This window comes from Mustela nigripes, chromosome 9, assembly GCF_022355385.1.
Source record: "Mustela nigripes isolate SB6536 chromosome 9, MUSNIG.SB6536, whole genome shotgun sequence".
NCBI lineage: Eukaryota > Metazoa > Chordata > Mammalia > Carnivora > Mustelidae > Mustela > Mustela nigripes.
The window spans coordinates 29,624,758-29,643,370 of NC_081565.1; the positions used below are offsets into that span (position 1 = coordinate 29,624,758).

General features: G+C 44.3%; 1 protein-coding gene across 1 annotated transcript in view; it reads left to right on the top strand.

The window, feature by feature from the left end:
- Positions 1-18,006, top strand: part of GRIN3A (glutamate ionotropic receptor NMDA type subunit 3A) — a 164,033-nt gene extending 146,027 nt beyond the window's left edge. The window contains exons 7-9 of the mRNA XM_059411168.1: positions 11,392-11,556; positions 12,957-13,033; positions 17,667-18,006. Coding sequence (XP_059267151.1) covers positions 11,392-11,556; positions 12,957-13,033; positions 17,667-18,006 — 582 coding nt within the window. The remainder of the gene's footprint in view (positions 1-11,391; positions 11,557-12,956; positions 13,034-17,666) is intronic.
- Positions 18,007-18,613: the final 607 nt, after the last annotated feature.

An 18,613-nucleotide genomic window follows, 5' to 3' on the forward strand; every position in this document is an offset into this window, starting at 1 on the left:
CAGTTCTCCTAATTAAAATAAGGATCCATTGGTTATTTTGAGGATTCAAAAATATAAAACATGTAATGGTGGCTGACTGTCTTGGTAGAGCATGCAACTCTTGATCTCTGGGTTGTGACTTTGAGCCCCATGTTGGGTGTAGAACCTACTAAAAAATAAGACAAGGGCCTAGAGCACAGTGGGTTCATTCTAACTCCCTTCCACCCCCTTCTCCACTTCTACTAGATCAAGATACATAAGGGAAACAGGACGCTTATTTCTTCCTTTTGAACCCTTTCTTAGTACTTAGCTACACCACTCTAAAATTAAACTGGATATTTGTGTAATCCTAATCCAGAAAACAAACAGTGTCATAGTCTTCCCCACCCCCTCATTTGCAGAAAAAAATGGACTTCTTGACTAGAGAAAGTTTAAAAGAAAGACTCTCTGGCCACCTGGGTGGCTCAGGGTTAAGCATCTGTCTTCAGCACAGGTCATGATCCTGGAATCCTGGGGTCCTAGGATGGAGCCCCACATCAGGCTCCTTGCTCAGCAGGGAGCTTGCTTCTCCCTCTGCCTGCTGCTTCCCTGTTTGTGTGTGCTCTCACTCTCTCTGACAAATAAATTTTTTAAAAAATCTTTTAAAAAAATAAAAGGAAGACTCTGATTCTAGCCCAACCTATTTGACTTTGTGGAGGAAACTGCATGAGGAAAGTGAGCATGTGCAGTACTAGCCAAGAAGGCCTCATAGACATTTTTTATATACCCTGCAATGTACCTTGTAAATTTAAATATGGAAATTTAAAAATTACAATGAAGGGTTTGAAACATGTTGGATTACATGTTTTAATTTAACAAGAGGAAAATATTTCAGCCTCTGGAATGGCTGGAATTAACAGGCTAATTGTTTGATCAGTCTACTTAATGTAGTTACCCAGAGTTTTATGGCAATGACCTTGAACTGAGAGCCTGTTTCCAGTTTCAGAAACTGGAAAGATCTGACTGTATGGGTATTTGGGAAGAAACATCACATTTACTTCCAAGTTAGAATGCTCTGATTTTTCTGTTAGTTGCCAGTTGCCAACAAATGTAGTTTTGTGCAACTCCTTGGGTGATACCCATTTACTGAACCACTGTTCCAGATACTGTTGAAGTTGTTACATCATTTAATCGTAATAACACTGTGAAGTAGGTGCCATCATTCAGTTTAATACATGATGCTATAGAGAGATCCAGAATCTTCTCCGAGATCTCCCAGCTGGTAAGTGGCAAAGCAAGAACTTGAATCAAGCTCCTCCTCCTCCTTCTCCCCCTCCCCTTCCTCTTTTTTTTTTAAGATTTATTCATTCAGGGGCGCCTGGGTGGCTCAGTGGGTTAAGCCTCTGCCTTCGGCTCAGGTCATGATCCCAGGGTCCTGGGATCGAGCCCCGCATCGGACTCTCTGCTCAGCGGGAAGCCTGCTTCCTCCTCTCTCTCTCTGCCTGCCTCTCTGCCTACTGCCTACTTGTGATCTCTCTCTGTCAAATAAATAAATAAAATCTTTAAAAAAAAAAAAAAGATTTATTCATTCATTTGAGAGAGAGTGCATGCCAGTGTGGGGAGGGACAGAGGGAGAGAATCTTCAAGCAGATCCACCCATCAAGTGCAGAGCCTGTGGGGCTCACTCCCACCACCCATGTGATCACAACTGGAGCCAAAACCACGAGTCAGATGCTTAACCTGCTAAGCCACCCAGGCACCCCTGAACCAGGCTTTCTTCTGATCCCAAACGCTGAACTCACTGCATTACCTCTTACTTTTATGGTTCTTATATTTACCTGCTTCAAAATATTTCTGGTGTTATTAATATAATCAAATCAAACCTCAGTTTTCACAAAAGGAGTGAATTACTCGTAAAGGACCAAGCAGCTGCCTCCTCTTTGGTTCTACATATTGGGAAAAAAAAAAAAAGCAAGGCAATCATAAGTCATCTTCCATCTTCATCTCATTTTGAAAAATGAGTGATTTGTTTAGATTAAACTGATAATAGCAACCATACATGTCTAAGCTATAGAGATCAGTAACAATATGTTGTTATGAATCCTATGTTAATGGATTGTATCTGCTTTCTAATGTATGTTGCAATCCCAAACCACTTTTTTTTTAAATGTAGGAGAAAATGGCTTTAGCGTTGTTGGTTTATCCTCTAGGTCATGCTTTAGAGACATTCTCTGGGAAAAACCTCTCAGGAAACTTTTTTATTTTGTTACAAGCTGTTCTGCATTTATGCTGCTGATTCTCTTTGTTAGCATGGAGGAGGTCATTGATCTGGCTACTGTGTTTTATCTGTTTTTCTTGCCTTGAAAAGGGAAAGGCTTGGATGTTTTTAAAGACAAGGTTGCACCGTAATAGGCCACTAGACTGAGAATCAGAACTGGACCCCTCTCCTTTCATATTGGCTACCATAGCTCTCTCAAAGGCTGGTGACTGTGTGAATAAGTAGCAAAGCATGTGTCAGCTTTAAAGGCATTAACTGATTCACAATGAAAAACCACAACACTGAAAGGGACACTAGCAGCAAGACAGCTGTGTACATCAAAGGATATAGTCTGATAGCTCATAGGCTTAATCTGACCCACAAGTACACTTTTTGTTGTTAGTTTTACATGATGTTTGTCCTCACAATTTTCTTATTTGCCAATATTTTTAAAATCTGAAGATCTGGGGTGCCTGGGTGGCTCAGTGGTTTGGGCTGCTGCCTTCGGCGCGGGTCATGATCTCAGGGTCCTGGGATCGAGCCCTGAATCGGGCTCCCTGCTCCGCAGGAAGCCTGCTTCCCTCTCTCTCTCTCTCTCTCTCTGCCTGCCTTTCTGCCTACTTGTGATCTCTGTCTGTCAAATAAATAAATAAAATCTTTAAAAAAAAAATCTGAAGATCTTAAAATGAGCATAAAGGAGTGCATGCCACCCTAAGAAGAGAGTGTCCTTTTACTGGCTAATGTATCTCTGAAGCATGTGGTTAAAATGGAAAGTCTCAATGAAGAGAAAATAACGTGCTCCACCCTTTAGTATAAAAGCTCAAGAACAAAATGACAAAATCCCTGGTCTCTTGGAGCTTATATTCTACATGAGAAGGGAAATAGGCAATAAACTCATATTTATTATGACAGGAGAAAAATTAAACAGAGTAAGGGTATAGGCTGTGTCCAGGAAAGGAAGGGCAGGAGGGCAGGTTTTGCCTTTTGATTTTTTTCAAAAATAAAGCAACTGGTCATAAAACACTTATCCCAACAATGTGGATATTTTCTAACAGCTAAAACAATAGATGGGTTTACAGTAGTCAAAACAAATAACAGCCATATAAAATTTCAAACTTCCATATAATAAAATCCAACAAAAGCTAACGGTAAAACCTGAAGTTAGAGAAACATAAATAATATGTAGGAAAGAAGTTAATAGCTTTTTTAAATAAAAAGCCTGGCCCTGTCTGAAATGTATAATTGGCAAAGGTTATAAATATATGATTCATATAAAAGGGGATGGGAAAATCAGAAAATGGCCTCACTAAGGAAATACAAATCAGAGTGTTTAAAACACGAAGAAGCGATTACGTACAAAACAGGCTTGGCAAGGCTGTGAGTGTGCTGTGCATTGGGGCAACACTAGCAGCAATGTTCACATTTTCTGAGAGCTGCTTCACATGTCGCCAGGCATCAAAACAGTTACATCAGCTGACCTGTTAATCCCACTCACTGCATATATTTATCTCAGGAAGTCAAAGCCAATTTTTTAAATGCTATACGTAGAAGATTTTTTGTTGCAGCAATATTTATCATATATATACAATTAATAATATTAAAATTAAATACCTGAAAGTTTGAGATTAGCTAGGTCAATTATGGTAAATAATAGGTGACAACATAAGGCCATTAAAATTAATGAAGTAACTGTAAATGCAAACATTTTTAGAAAATAGTGGTTTTTTTAAAGCATAATTGTATGTTTACATAACTCTGGAAAATACATATGCATATGTTTCATATGCAGTTCAGGAGAGAAAATGGAAGAACTGAAAGCATTTTGTAGGGACACCTGGCTGACTCAGTTGATTAAAGCCTGTGACTCTTGATCTCAGGGTTGTGAGTTTGAGTCCCACAAACTCTAATAGACACTTAAAAATAGAACTTGTTTTTGTTGGATGTTGACACTTAAAAATAGAACTTGTTTTTAAAAAGAAAGTATTTGTATAGTCTAAGGATTATGGCTAATTATCTCTAAGTTTTAGAAATATTTTTCTGAGCTGCCTTAATAATAAATTAAGATTTCCAAAAGGCCACACAATGAAACTAATGTAGCAAACTGAGCACCAGGTCCACGGCTAAACAATGGTTGCCAAAGCCTAGAAGGAGCAGGGGGTTGTGGAACACAAGGAACAGAGAGGGAGCATTTCCTCAGCACTATAGGCAGGAAATGTTGATGAGCCAGCCATTAAGCAGATTCCAGATTAAAGAAGACAAAGGTGTACCCCGGCTGCCAGGGCCTGGGAAGTGGTGGGACATTCCCACAGACACTGATACTTTCCATCTAGATTACTTTCCTCATCCAAATATGTGAGCACTGTTAACTTTGCTTATGCATTGTCCTATTGGATTTTACAAATCATCTCTTGTGTTTCTTTTGTTAACTGTGATCTTCCAGTCTGCCCTTCATAGATGAGAAAATTCCAGATCCTCTGAGTGAACACCTTCTTTCTCCCTTTTCTTGATTTTGTTAATTTTTTTAGAAATCCCAAATGATACTTTTCACCCTTACGGTACTCCCTAGCCAGGCCGACTGTCTCCCCTAGGAGCTGTCCTTGGTACCTTCCAGCCCATGCCTCAGGCAGGTCTCCATCTTCTGTCCGTCCCCCTCAGAGGGTCATGTGTATAGAAACAATGAATCTGCCAGATTTGTGGAGCTGCTGCTGCTCTTCTGGTCAAAGTAGTTGGTGGCAAAAAAAAAAAAAAAAAAAAAAAAAAAGTGTATAAATCAGGTCTTCTAAATTTGAAACATCATTTGCTTCCTACATGTCCTGCTTCTAAGTATCTAGGAGTCATCCATATTTCAGAAGATCCATAGCCTTTCTTCTCTTTACCTCTTGCTAAAACTATTATTCCTCCCCTACTCCTATTCTTACTAAAGGAAAAGAAAATTTGTTTGAACACCAGGATTGGGCTTTACAGACTCAGACAGGAGATAATGCAAAGTTTAATGCATCAGATCACTAAAGTATAAAATGATTTCCTATGGTTCTTGTAGTTATTTTGCTCTGGGGGAAACCTACTTTAATAGGTACTAGAAATCTTGAGATTAATTATAACTAAGATTCTTGTCAGATGTATACTTTGATAAGCATTTATTGAGCACCTACTATATACCAAGCTTTTGGAGGCATGCAAAGAAAGGCAGAGCCTCACTGTGTCAAAGAAATCTTCCTAGAACAGACTCACACATTCACTTCAGTGTTCTGCATGAGAAATAAAGTCTGTCTCAAGATCGATTCTTTTTATACCTTGGAGCTAAGGGAGCTTAGTCCTTTAAGCAGTCGATCAGGTCAGGTTCTTTGGTTGCAAGCAACAGATTAATTTAAACAAGAAAAAGGGGGATTATTGAAAGAATAGTGGGGAGCTCAGTATTTTTTTTTAAGATTTTATTTATTTATTTGACAGAGAGAAATCACAAGCAGGCAGAGAGGCAGGCAGAGAGAGAGAGAGGAGGAAGCAGGCTCCCCACTGAGCAGAGAGCCCGACGCGGGACTCGATCCCGGGACCCCGAGACCACGACCTGAGCCAAAGGCAGCGGCTCAACCCACTGAGCCACCCAGGTGCCCCGAGCTCAGTATTTTTGAAGTGAGGAGAATGACTGATGATGCCTCAGGAACCACAGGACTTCAGGGATGGTAGTGGCAGGAAATAGGGAAAATAGTGTCTTTGAGGCACTGGCACTGGAACTCAGCCTCAGTCACTTTCAGTGACAATGTCTCTGCCCAAATGCAAACTGACCTACCTTGGGCCCCATGCTTGGCTCCAGGGAACTAAAGACCTGGGAGTCTGTGACTGGTAGACACACCAAAATTATATGAAGTGGGCAAGGGCAGTCCCCCAAGAAAAGGGTCCTCAGCAAATAAAATCAGTACAATACACTCCCAACACAAGCCAGCTGAAATTACTGCGTTCAGTCTCTAACTTTTTATTTTATTAATTGTAAATATATTTCCCCCCAGTTATGTCCCCAGAGTGATGAACACTGGCATTACGAAGTCAGGATGGCAAGTTTTCTGAGCTCTCTGAGTTCTCTCTTCTATCAATTGAGAATATGCATCTTTGTCTTTCTCCCTCACAGAATTATTCTAGAACTCTCCTGAGAGAAACAGAAGTGGTTTTTTTTTTGGGGGGGGGGATCTGTATACATTTACATTATACAAAAAAGATACTAGCTTTCATATCCTTTCATCCATTCATTCAAAAATATTAATTGAACATGTAGTAAATGCTAGGCACTATTGTAGGCAATCAGGGTCCACTCTGAACAAAATGGCAAAACCCCTGGTCTCTTGGAGCTTATATTCTACATGAGAAGGGAAATAAGCAATAAAATCATATTTATTATGACAGGAGAAAAATAAAACAGTGAGGGTATAGGTTGTGTCCAGGAAAGGAAGGGGAGCAGGGCAGGTTTTGCCTTTTTAACCATATGGTTAGGCTAGACTTTACTGATAAGTGACATTTGAGTAGAGACTTTGAGGACCCTTTTCTGCAAGTAGAGACTTGCAGAAAATGAGGGGAAGGAGCAATATTGATGCCTGGCAGAAGAGTTACAGGCAGAGAGAACAGATGAAGATCCTCGACTGCTCCGTAGACTTAAAGAAGTGAGAGAAAGCCCAAGTAGCTGAACAGAATGAACAAGTGAGAGAAGGATGTGAAGTTAGGGGGTGTGGGACTAACTCATGGAACTTCTTGTAGGACATTGTAAGAACTCTGGCATTTACTCTAGATGAGATGGAAAACCATCACTGGGCATTGCATGACATGATATGTTGAGGGAGCCAAGCCGGATGCCATGCAGAAGACAAACTGAGGGGGTCAGGGAACCAAAGAGAAGCTATTTCAGTAGTCTAGGTGAGCAGTGATGGTGGCATAGACCAGAGTGGTTGGTGGAGGTGGTGGGAAGTCATCAGATTCTGTGTATACTATGAAAGTGGGGTCTGCCATATTTGCAGACACACTATGTATGGAATGCTAAAGAAAGAGAGCAGTCAAAGATAACTCTAAGGTTTCTGACCCAAGCAATAGCAAGGATGGAGATCCTCCAATGAGAAAGACTATATGAGGAGCTATTCTCAGGGAAAATTTATTTATTTCAGTGTGTTAAATCTGGGATGTCTGTTAGATAACCAAGTAGAGAGACTGAATAAGAGTTGGGGAAGATATACGTTTAGAAGTCATTGGCAGATAGATGGGATTTAAAGCCATGAGTCTGGATAAGAAAGTGAATGTAGCTAAAAATCAACGTCATACCAATATTTACTAACAGAAAGATGAGGAGAAACCAGTAAAGCAGTAAAGACTGAAGTAGAACAAAGAGAGAGGTATCCCAGAAACAGTGAAGAAAATATATCAAAGAGGATGAAATAATAGTGTCCAACCTGGTACATGAATAAGGTGAAAACTGATTGTTGGATTTAGCAATGTGGAGGTCATTGATGGCTTTAACAGGAGTCGTGTAGGTTATAGGTTGGGACAAAAAGCCTGATTGGAATGAGTCCAAAAGAGAATGGGGACAGAGGAATTGAAAACAGGTATAGCCAAGTCCAAGGACGAGAGAAAGTGTGTAGGTGGTATGTATGTAGAGATGTGCACTGGGAGCTAGGGAGGCTTAGCTCTTTGGACTCAGTACCATCTAAGGCATGATACATGAAGTAGTCCAACTGCATTTCTTGCTCGAGGTTTCAGAATTAATCAGTTATCTCACCAGCTGTCAGATGTTTCAAATGTCCACATCTGAGCAAGATGCCAAGCACAGTTTAGGCAGCAACGAAATTGGTGGTCTTGGCCTCTGTGTGTCACTGGGAGCACTCATGGATCTGGGCAGAAACCACTCAGAACGTTTGCCAGAACAGGCATCTCTCTTTATCTGAATTTAGTCCACTCCTGGAAATACATTGGCTAGTGAATTTCCAGAAGGTAGAAGCCCTTCCCATTGTTTTAAATGGTGGTGGGGAAACACCAGAGCATTCCCACTCATCTAAAAATCCCAATGAGTTTCTTTAAGTATCACTACAACACTCTTAGACACATGGGCACCTGGGGGACTCAGTCGGTTCAGCGTCCGCATTCAGCTCAGGCCATGATCCTGGGGTCCAGGCGGCAAGGAGTACCCATAAGTGGTATTCACTTGAGAGGCAGTGTAGGCTTTAGCGTCAGACTGTCCTGGATCCACAGCCTGACTCTCCCATTTATTAGCTTGTAAGATCTTGTGGAAGGTGGTTAATCTCTATGAGACTCAGCTTCCTTGAATGGGAGATGGAGATAATAATACTTAAAAGGTTATTATAAGATCATAATATGCATAAGGATGCCTGGCACACATATTAGATACCTAATTTAAAAGAAACAGTAACTGTATCTATTAGTCCATTGGTATGTGGGTATAAAGAACAGAACTTTAAAGAAAAAAAATGAGGGGGTGCCTGGGTGGCTCAGTTGGTTAAGTGTCCCACCCTTGGTTTCAGCTCAGGTCAGGATCTCAAGTTCGTGAGATTGAGCCCCACATCAAGCCCAGCATGGAGTTTGCTCAAGATTTTCTCTCCCCCCTCTCCCTCTGCCTCTCTCCCTGCTCAGGCTCTCTCTCTCTCAAATAAATAAAATCTTTAAAGAAAAATGTATAAAATAAACTGAGTACAGCCTATTTGTTATTGAGGTACGAAGAGGAAAATGACACTAGTTATTATCATGCACAAAAAAAGGAGGGGGAAGCCAGGTGTTTAAAAGGCAAGATGTTTCACTGTAGGTTACATTTTTCTCCTTCATCTTGGCAGCACCTTATAAGAAAGCATTGCCAGTCTGTAAGTGTTTTGCTGTTTGTTTGATGATGTTAAAATCGAAAATGAATTCCCCAATTTTATTCATCCATAGCAGTAATAACTCATAAAATCCTTATATAGTAGCTATATCCTATACACAGAGAGGGCCAGCCCAGTGGCTATTTTCAGCCATATTTGTAATCTGCTTTCTGGAGGTCAGCATTACACAGTTGGTCACCATTTGTCCCAGGAGAAGCCCTAGTGCTTTCGTAGCTCTCAGGGCCCGATCCATCTCTTGCCTTTCCTAGACCAGCATTCCTTATTCCCTAGGGCTGGGCTTCTGCCTCATCCTCAGGTGGTCTGCCTTGTGCTCAGTCACCTAGACCAGGCCATGCTCTATGTCCCTGCTCACCTCCAGTCATTAGTTGTCCAGGCGGTATCTGTCATGGATACTGAGCCACTGCTGGAGGTACCGACATGGGGGAAAAGAGATTTCATGGCCCAGACTCCACCAGAGTCCGCAATCCCCAAGTTCAGTGCCTGAACCATGTCTGGCTAGCTTCAGGATTCAGGTCTTCAGGATTCGGGTGGGAAGAATGAAAGAAAGGAAGACCCCTTCAGAGAATGGGGAACACTGACATCAGTCAAGGGAGAGTGAGTAAAAGTATAGGCTCTGGAGTCAGACTGCCAGCTTTACCTTCGCTAGTTTTGTGACCTTGGACAAGTTGCCAAGCTACTTTGTTCCTAAGTTTCCTCACCTGTAAAATGGAAGTGATGACAGTACCTACCTCATGTGTTGTTGTGAATAGTAAGCAGGTTCCTACAGTGACAAAGTGCTCAGAGCTGTGCCTTCCACATATTAAGTGCTAAGTAATTATTGATGATGACGATGATCAGTGAAAGCCTCAAGAAGAGGGATGACAGGCTCCTTAGCCCTGGCATCTGAGGGCTTTTAGTGTGGCCCTGCTTCTCCCTCATGGTCCATGCCTTCTGCCCAGACCTACATCTCAGCCACCATGGTCTGCTTCACAGCGCCCTACATCACTCTGCCAGATGTCACTTCTTTCCCTCTGTTTCCACAGCCTTCAGAGTGCTTACTTTCCCACCCACATTCCACATTTCCACATTCTACTTCTCTTGTGAGCCAGCTTCTCCCTAAAACTGAGAAGACACGGATCTGTGCCTGTATCATGGCCTGTGAATGTTTGCTTCCTCCCTAGACTCAAGTTGATTAAAGGCAGAGACATAATCCTCCTGTCTTCATCCCATGGTACCTCAGAGACTGCCTAAAGTAGGCACTCAGTGTGTGCAAAGTCTTTCTTTCTGCAGGATTGACTCGTCATTGATGTCTGTGATTGAATAATACCTGTTTCATAGAGAACTCATGAGGATTCTCTTAGATCTCATATGTAAGTCACATAGCAAAGTACCTGCCACATAAAATTGTTGTAACTATAGTTGTTGTAACTGCTGGTGGGTTTTTTTGGAGGGAAGGATGTGGGGAGGGGCAAAGGGAGAGAGAGAATCCCACGCATATTCCACGCTCAGGCTAGAACCTGATGTGGGACTTGATCTCATGACCATGAGATCATGACCTGAGCCAAAATCAAGAGTCTTACAGTTAACTGACTGAGCCACCCAGGTGCCCCAGCTGCTGTTTTGTTGGATAACAGAAAGACCCCAGGTTTCCCAGCTAAACAAACATGGACTTACAGACCTGCTTGGTCACTTAAAAGCTGCAAGGACTGTGAATTGTGGTTTTCAACTGTAAATTGTGGTTTTAATACCTATCTCAGTGCAAAAAAGTAAGCAATCAATAAATATTAGATCCCCCCCCTTTTTTTTACCCCTCTGTGGCTGTCTAATTTTGTGAACTGCCTGAATTTACTTCACTTCCCTGGTCCCAGGTTCCTCATCTGTAAAATGAGAACATTGAAGTAGATGATCTCCATGTTCCTGCCAGATCTAAATGTCAAAATTACTGAATTCAACGTCTCTTCCCCTTAAACCTACTCATTCTGCATCCCTAAGAAAGGTTCTTTCCTTGATAACTGTTCAGTGCTTTAATATGTTAAATTGTTTCAACCCTTGGTCTCTCTCCTCTGTCTCAGTCTCTAGAGCCTATAGGGTGGCCGAGACCTTGAGACCCTTCAGACAATAGGACTGTATGTGCCCTGTTCCCCAGGAAGCGTGCTGCGCCCTCGGTTCTGGCTGGGCCCCTCTCCCAACGTGGTCTAGTGAAGCGTGCCAAGCGCTCAGGGAGGGGTAGTCTCCAGCTCTCCCGGGGGACAGAAAAAGATGTGCATCTAAAAACAAGTGTGGGGCCAGGTGGAGCCTCGCATTCATGGCCTTTCTTTTCCTGTTCTGCCACAGACTTTGCAAATGGGCATCAAACATTTCTCCGGACTCTTCGTGCTTCTGTGCGTGGGCTTCGGTCTGTCCATGCTGACCGCCATCGGGGAGCACATCGTGTACAGACTGCTGCTCCCGCGAATCAAGAACAGGTCCCGGCTGCACTACTGGCTCCACACCAGCCAGGTGAGTGCCGGCCGCCTCGGGATGAACCCTCAGCGTTGCCGCCGAGGCCACAGGCCAGAGCCCCGCGGCAGACAGGTGACCAGTTCCCAAGAGAACCGGGCGGCCTAGACCGCTCTGCGCAGAAAGTGGAGTTCCCTTTAGCCCATCAATCCGCTTTCCCAGTGAAGTAGCCTGTCCTGTCATACCCCCGCCTGTCTCATCACCTGCACTGCACCTCCCACGGAGGCGATGGCATTGTTTTTAACCTGGTTTCACTTAACAGTGACAACTCGAGGGGATGGTGTGAGAGATTTATTTCCGACACTCTCTTCCAGCCAAAATGGAAACTCGTTCAATGAGTGTGAAGTCCCTATTTTTCCCTTTAGATGAACCTAGTGGCCCCTGTTCTGTCCCCATTTTCAAAGGCCCCGAGGGAGGAGGTCAGCCGGTGCCCAGGCCCAGCTGCACAGGATGGACGTTCAGTCCCCAGACTTGGGTGTGCTCAGGCCCCGGGACCCCAGAGAGCATCCAGCCAGCACCCTGTTCAGATGCGCTCCCTGTCAGCGGTGAGCAGGGAGAGCCGGAGAAGAACAGAAGGGACTCTGGCAGCAGGAGCAGCTGCCCCCAGGGAAGGGGAGGCCGCAGGTGCCAGCCTCATCTCCCCACCAGCGGCTCCCTCCTGCCTCCGGGAGCCCTGCTTCTGGCCCCTAAGGCCGCCCCTGCTGCCTCGGCTACAGGTGACCTCCATCGGGTGCTAACATAACTAGCAGAATTCTCTGGTTCTTCTCTTCTTTGTTTTGGCTGCTGAGACATTCAGACCTAAGTTTTTGACTCTCCTTTAGCAATGCTGCAAGGCCCTTTGCCACACAGTAGTTGTGACGATTCTTCTTTATATCACATGCCTTTTTTTTTTAATTTCTTATTTATTTTCAGCATAACAGTATCATTATTTTTGCACCACACCCAGTGCTCTATGCAATCCGTGCCCTCCATAATACCCACCACCTGGTACCCCGACCTCCCACCCACCCCCTTCAAAACCCTCAGATTGTTTTTCAGAGTCCATAGTCTCTCATGGTTCACCTCCCCTTCCAATTTCCCCCAACTCCCTTCTTACCTCTATCTCCCCATGTCCTCCATGCTATTTGTTATGCTATCACATGCCTTTTTACGTCTCAGAGCATTTCTAAAGCTTCCTTCAAATTACTGTTTTTCCCTCTAGATGGAATAATAGCTTAGAATTAAAATTTGGTTCTCCTGAGATTTAGGACTAGAGGTTGATGTTTTCAGGCATCCCTAGAAATGTGTTTAAAGAGGCCCAGATTTGTAACAGTGAGATACACTATTAAACTCAGGTGGTACTTGTCCCCAGACTGTGTGTCTCTAATGACCTCTACCTGTGAATCTGTTTTTTCTGCCAGAGGTTACATAGAGCACTAAACACATCGTTTGTAGAGGAAAAGCAGCAGCGTTTCAAGACTAAACGTATGGAAAAGAGGTAAGAAGGTGGCCAGCACCAGGTGTCTTTATGTTTGTAAAAATAAAAGTGGAGATCTAACTGGGACTCCCTACTCAAAGGGGAAATTATGTATCAATAATTCAGATCAAATCAGGACCAAGTTGTTGATAATACAGTCAGCAAAAATACATGTGGTTTCAAAGAGAAATAGAACAGAGAAGGAAAAAAATGTGTCTACATCTGTGGACAGGGAACTGCAGTACAAGCCCAGGCCATGGTCTTGAGAGTCCCGCATCCAGATCCTAACCTGTCACAGACCCTTGTCATATGTGTGCCACAGCAAGTTATTTCTTTAACCTCTGTGTCTCCATGTCCTCATTTGTGAAATTGAGATAAAAACAGAATCCACATCCTAGAGATGCTGCAAGGATTAAATGAGATAATACATGCAAAGTCCCGGGAACAAAGCCATTTTAGCTCTTGTTACTGTGCACAGAGTACACGCAAGCCTGAATTCACAAGGACTGCAGGCAGTTTCGTCTCATGCTGTATTGCCTTTCTGGCATGGGTCTGCTCCCCACTGCTTTCCAGCACTCCTAGGAATATTTGAAATATGCAGCGGATGTGTTCTGCTTAATCCATTTCCTGGCGCTCTTACTACAAACTCTCCAGAAAAGCATCTCATTGATAGGGAGTAACAAGCATTAAATGCCTAGTGAACACCTTCCCCACATGCAGCCTGTGGGTGGCTGTTGTGGCTAAAGAGGCCTCTGTTGCCTCCTGCCTGGGGCGGCTCTCCTCCTTCTGTCTCATGCCCAGAAGCCTCCGTTCAGGGTACCCCCCTGAGCAATTCTGCCATCGGTGGCAGATCTTCAGCTCAAAGCTTGGCTTCCTGGGTAATTCTGAAATCTGCCACACACACTCCTCACTCATAATAGAGGAAGAAGGAGTAAAAAGCATCATTCTTCTTCATTGTTTATACCTCCTCTGGACCTGCTGTCCCCTTGTCTCCAGTTTGCATGTCAGAATCGTTTCCGTTCTCGCTCAAAGCCTCTCTTTCCAGTCAGTGAGCACCCTCGCCCTCACAGTCTGTGGTATTCCTGGATTGTGTTGCAGCCCTGTCAGCGACAAGCTGGAGACTAATCAGGTCACAGCTGTTCTATGTCATGTTTCGTATATTTTTTCTGTAATTATTTTTTAACACAAATTTTGAGCCAGAGGAACACAAGAAGACATCGCAGTGAAGACATCATCATCTCATGAAAAACCATTTGTTTACCAGCGGTAATAGAAACAGGAAGCCCAGTGTCCCGTTTCCAACCGTGATGGGATTGCCAGTCACATTTCTCTCACCTCAGCTGAGAACCAAATGTGTCTATCACTCGATGTACCCACTTTTCTTGGCAGATTCCCTTCTGGAGTGCCTTATTTTGAGAAGGAGCTAAGGCAGAACATGCCCTCCTGGCCTATGTTGGGCCCACACTTCCTGGGCCATGTCCCTTCTGCCCAGCACCCAGCTGTAACCTTTCAAATGCAGTGAGAATTTGAGGCCCCACAGCTGTCATGTCTCTTCTGAAGATTCCAATGGAGTATTGAACTCCAAGGTTACAGAATTGGTCTGTGGAAGCTCGTTTTGCTCATTTTTAGTGCCAAACGCAGTTCACCCACTGGTCACCTTACACACTAAGGCTGAGGAAGGTTCGATAGAAAACAGAACAGAACACTGAAGAGGCCTCCAATTAGACACCAAATCTGACATCACTGTCATCTTCTATTCACAGGTGGCCCAGAGCCACATGTTGATTACCAGGGCACTTGTTATGCTAGCAACTTGAGTCTGTCATGGAATCCAGCTTCTGCTTATTCTTCTATATTCTATTCCCAGATATTTGTACAAAGCTGTGGAGGAAACCAGACTTGCTAGCTCTACTTACCTAATTCCTGTGGTTGCCTGGATACCAGGAAAATGTGCAGATGCCCTATTCCCAGGTTCACCCTGTGAATCATCCTGTGCTACTAGAGTTAGGTCTCCTGGTTGAAAACTCTTTTCCTCTTTTTTTGGAAAAGTATCTATGCAAATGCCTATGTCTGCTACAATTCGGCATTCCTCCAGCGTGCTCCGTATTTATAGAATGAATAAAACAATAGATAAGTGGGTGAATGCAGATGAGTGTGGCCCTGAGGACCAGCGATGGTGGTTGTGTGTGCACCTGCTGGAGAATAAAGATTTCTTTGAGCTTTAAAAAAAAAAAGAGAAGAGATGAAAAATTATAAACATGTGGATTTGAGGAAAGGCTTAAAGTTCTGGGCCATGATACAAAAGGAGATGTTGCTCCTTTTCTATTTAAAGCAGAGGAAGAAAGTAGATATTACAAGACACTAAGCATAGTCTTTGGTTTATTCAACCTGGGATTTCATGTAAGCTTTGGTCTATACTTTGCCCCACTGGGTTTCCAATACACCCCCATTTTCCCTTGCCCCAAGATACACAAAAATTGTAAGTCATGTAACACACACAAATAAGACTATCAAAATTTTTCAACCTCAGTTGGAAGAGATTTGAGGAAAAAATTAAAAAGAACTGTACAGCTTGAAGTAAAATTATAACTGCACCCCAACCCACGTTTGAAGCCAGCAGAGCTATAAGTGGGTTCTCTATAGACTCTTACTGAGCCCAGGACACAGGAAAGCTGTGCTCTGGTGCGCCACCTTCCCCCAGCCCTCCACCCCTGGCCACTCATTATATGCCACTTAAACTCTGAGAAGTGTAAAGCAGCTGCAGGGGAGTTGGGAACATGTGTTTTAATGGCTTGCAACATGTATCTTCGTTTTTTCCATGTGAGAAAATTATCTCAATAACTTAATTTTCTAAATTAAGAACTGTTTTCTAAACAACAGCAAGTGCCGTTTACTGGCCTGGGCCGGACTCAGCTGGTCTTGGCTAGATTTGCTCATATGTCTGCAGCCAACTTGTGGGGAAGGGGAAGGCAGCTAAGGGCTGGCTGGTCTATGGCTTAAGCTGGGTCCACTGGGAAGACTGGGAACTCTGTCTACCCTGTTACCATCAGCACTCGTTTATATTGCAGCAGCAGAAGCAGGGTTCTGAGAGGGACCCTCAGGAAGTGCACGAGGCTTCTCTAAAGATGGGCGTGGAACGCCCACCTGCCATTGCTGCTGGTTGGGCCAAAATAAGTCAGGAAACCAGACTAAATTCCAGGGGGAGGGAAAGCCAGACTTTCTCCCCTTGACACCCCCTTGATAAAGGTGAGCTGCAAAGTCGTATTACCAAGGGACGTGGGTGAAAAGGAGGAACAAAGGATTATGGCCATTTCTGCAGACACCCACAGGACAAAATGCAACAAAATCATCCTGTCAAGTCCTTGTGTTTCTGTTCTCAGCCATATAACTGAACCAAGATTTTATTAGCCCTCCCTTCGCGCCTTCCCTTCTCCTGGAAAGAAAGAGTCCAGAAATAAAGTCTTGAGTCAGTTACATGGATGGGAACAGAAACACAAGGACTTAATATATGGAGTGTTTCTACGTAGGTTTGCCCTGTGGTGGATTGAAGAAATGGTAATAACCCTGCTCCTCTCCCAACAAGGCTAGAAGAAATCCGCAGCTATGGCTAGGGCTGGGCTAGAGCTAGGGCTCTTTTCTGTTCTTGTAGCAAGAAACTCTTCTCACTGCATCTGACTGTCCAAGCTTCTTTAAGGCACCTGAACGATCCCCCTTCTCTTGGGCCTGTCGAGCGGTAACTGCAGCCGTCTGCCAGCCATCGCTCGGAAATGGGGGCAGTTGGTTTGATGCTGGCCTGAGAGAGGATGTGAATATGTTTCTACTGACCTTCATTATTCCAGCAAGAATTTGAGGCTTTCCTGGGGTTTCGTTTAAAGCTCCAGACCTGAGCTGTCATTCTCGACCCACATAAATCATCCCTATAATGGAAAACTTTTTGCTGAACCCTGCAGCTTGTGTTTTTATTCTCCTCAAACTCAAGTAGTGAACTTCAGGGCAGTCCTGTGGGACCGAGGATGAGCCATTTTATAGCATCAGCCGGCTTCTGCGTAGAGCCTAACAGGTGAATAAATAGGTTCTCACTTTTACTAAAGCACCATTTTGTAGCCAGAGAATGTTTCAAGGCAGCGCTGTGCTCTGAGCCTCACTGGCAGGAAGGGAGTGGAAAGACATCCAGGGTTCTTCAGAAAAGAATGTGCCGGGGTGCCTGGGTGGCTCAGTGGATTAAGCCACTGCCTTCAGCTCAGGTCATGATCCCAGGGTCCTGGGATCGAGCCCTGCATCGGGCTCTCTGTTCAGCGGGGAGCCTGCTTCCTCCTCTCTCTCTGCCTGCCTCTCGCCAACTTGAGATCTCTGTCTGTCAAATAAATAAATAAAATAAATCTTTAAAAAAAAAAAAAAAAGAATATGCCACACTCTGGCCCAACAGCCCTCCAGATGATACATCCATTCCAATTTCAGGGCAGCAGAAGACTTGGTAAGACCTTGAACTTCAGTTGAAAAGAATTTTAATGGTTCTTTCTGTCTCTGTGCCACTCCAGCAGGCAGTCTATCCTCTGAATGCATATCCCGCTCTGTATTCACAGTTTGAAACGGTCCACAGCAGCACTTGGAGAGCCGCAGAATGGAAGGTAGATCTAGTGTCTTTGTTTCCTAGGTCCAGTGTGGGACCCCGTCAGCTCACGGTGTGGAATACTTCCAGTCTGAGTCAGGATAACCGACGAAAATACATCTTTAGTGATGAGGGAGGACAAAACCAGCTGAGCATCCGGACCGACCAGGAGATCCCGCTCCCTCCAAGGAGAAGAGAGCTCCCTGCCTCGCTGACCACCAATGGGAAGGCGGACTCCCTAAATGGAGCTCGGAACTCAGTGATGCAGGAACTCTCGGAGCTCGAGAAGCAGATTCAGGTGATCCGGCAGGAGCTGCAGCTGGCTGTGAGCAGGAAGACGGAGCTGGAAGAGTATCAAAGGACGAACCGGACTTGTGAGTCCTAGCTGACCGTGCTGCTCCCCTTCCCGGTTCCTGGCATTCCTCTGAGCCCTTGAGACACTCTGTACTGCTCTTTTGTAATTGCTGACAAAAGTGTAGGGAAGCAGAGGTCTAGGTCTCTCTTAGAGGTCAAGTCTGCCGGTCCTAGACTAAAAATCAGCCATAGCTCTTCCCAAGCAGACTCCCTAGCTCTGCAAGGTGGGGGTCTTTCAGAGCAGGAATGTAAGTTAGTCAGGAGTGAACTCCGTGGCAACGATCTATGAATGGCCCAGCAAAGCTGGCTCCTCATGGGGTGCCCTGCTAGTAGTTCTGGGTCTCAGCCCTTTCTCTGCACTCTCACCAACGAGAGAGAAAAATGTTACTCAAACCTGGTTTTAATCTTAGGATAGAACAGGATTATCCAGGGTTGTAGCTTTTGAAACAACTCCCACAACTAGATTGTTCCTACGTTCTGAACCAGGAGCCAGATAAGAGCCAGAGGTGTGGGTACCTAAACAACCAAGCCAACTCATTAGCATACAGTGGACCAGGGATTGACTGGATCATGCACGAGGGTCCCGTGTCTCCGACACCACCTTGACCAACATTTAGTAGGAAGGGCTTACGTGCCAC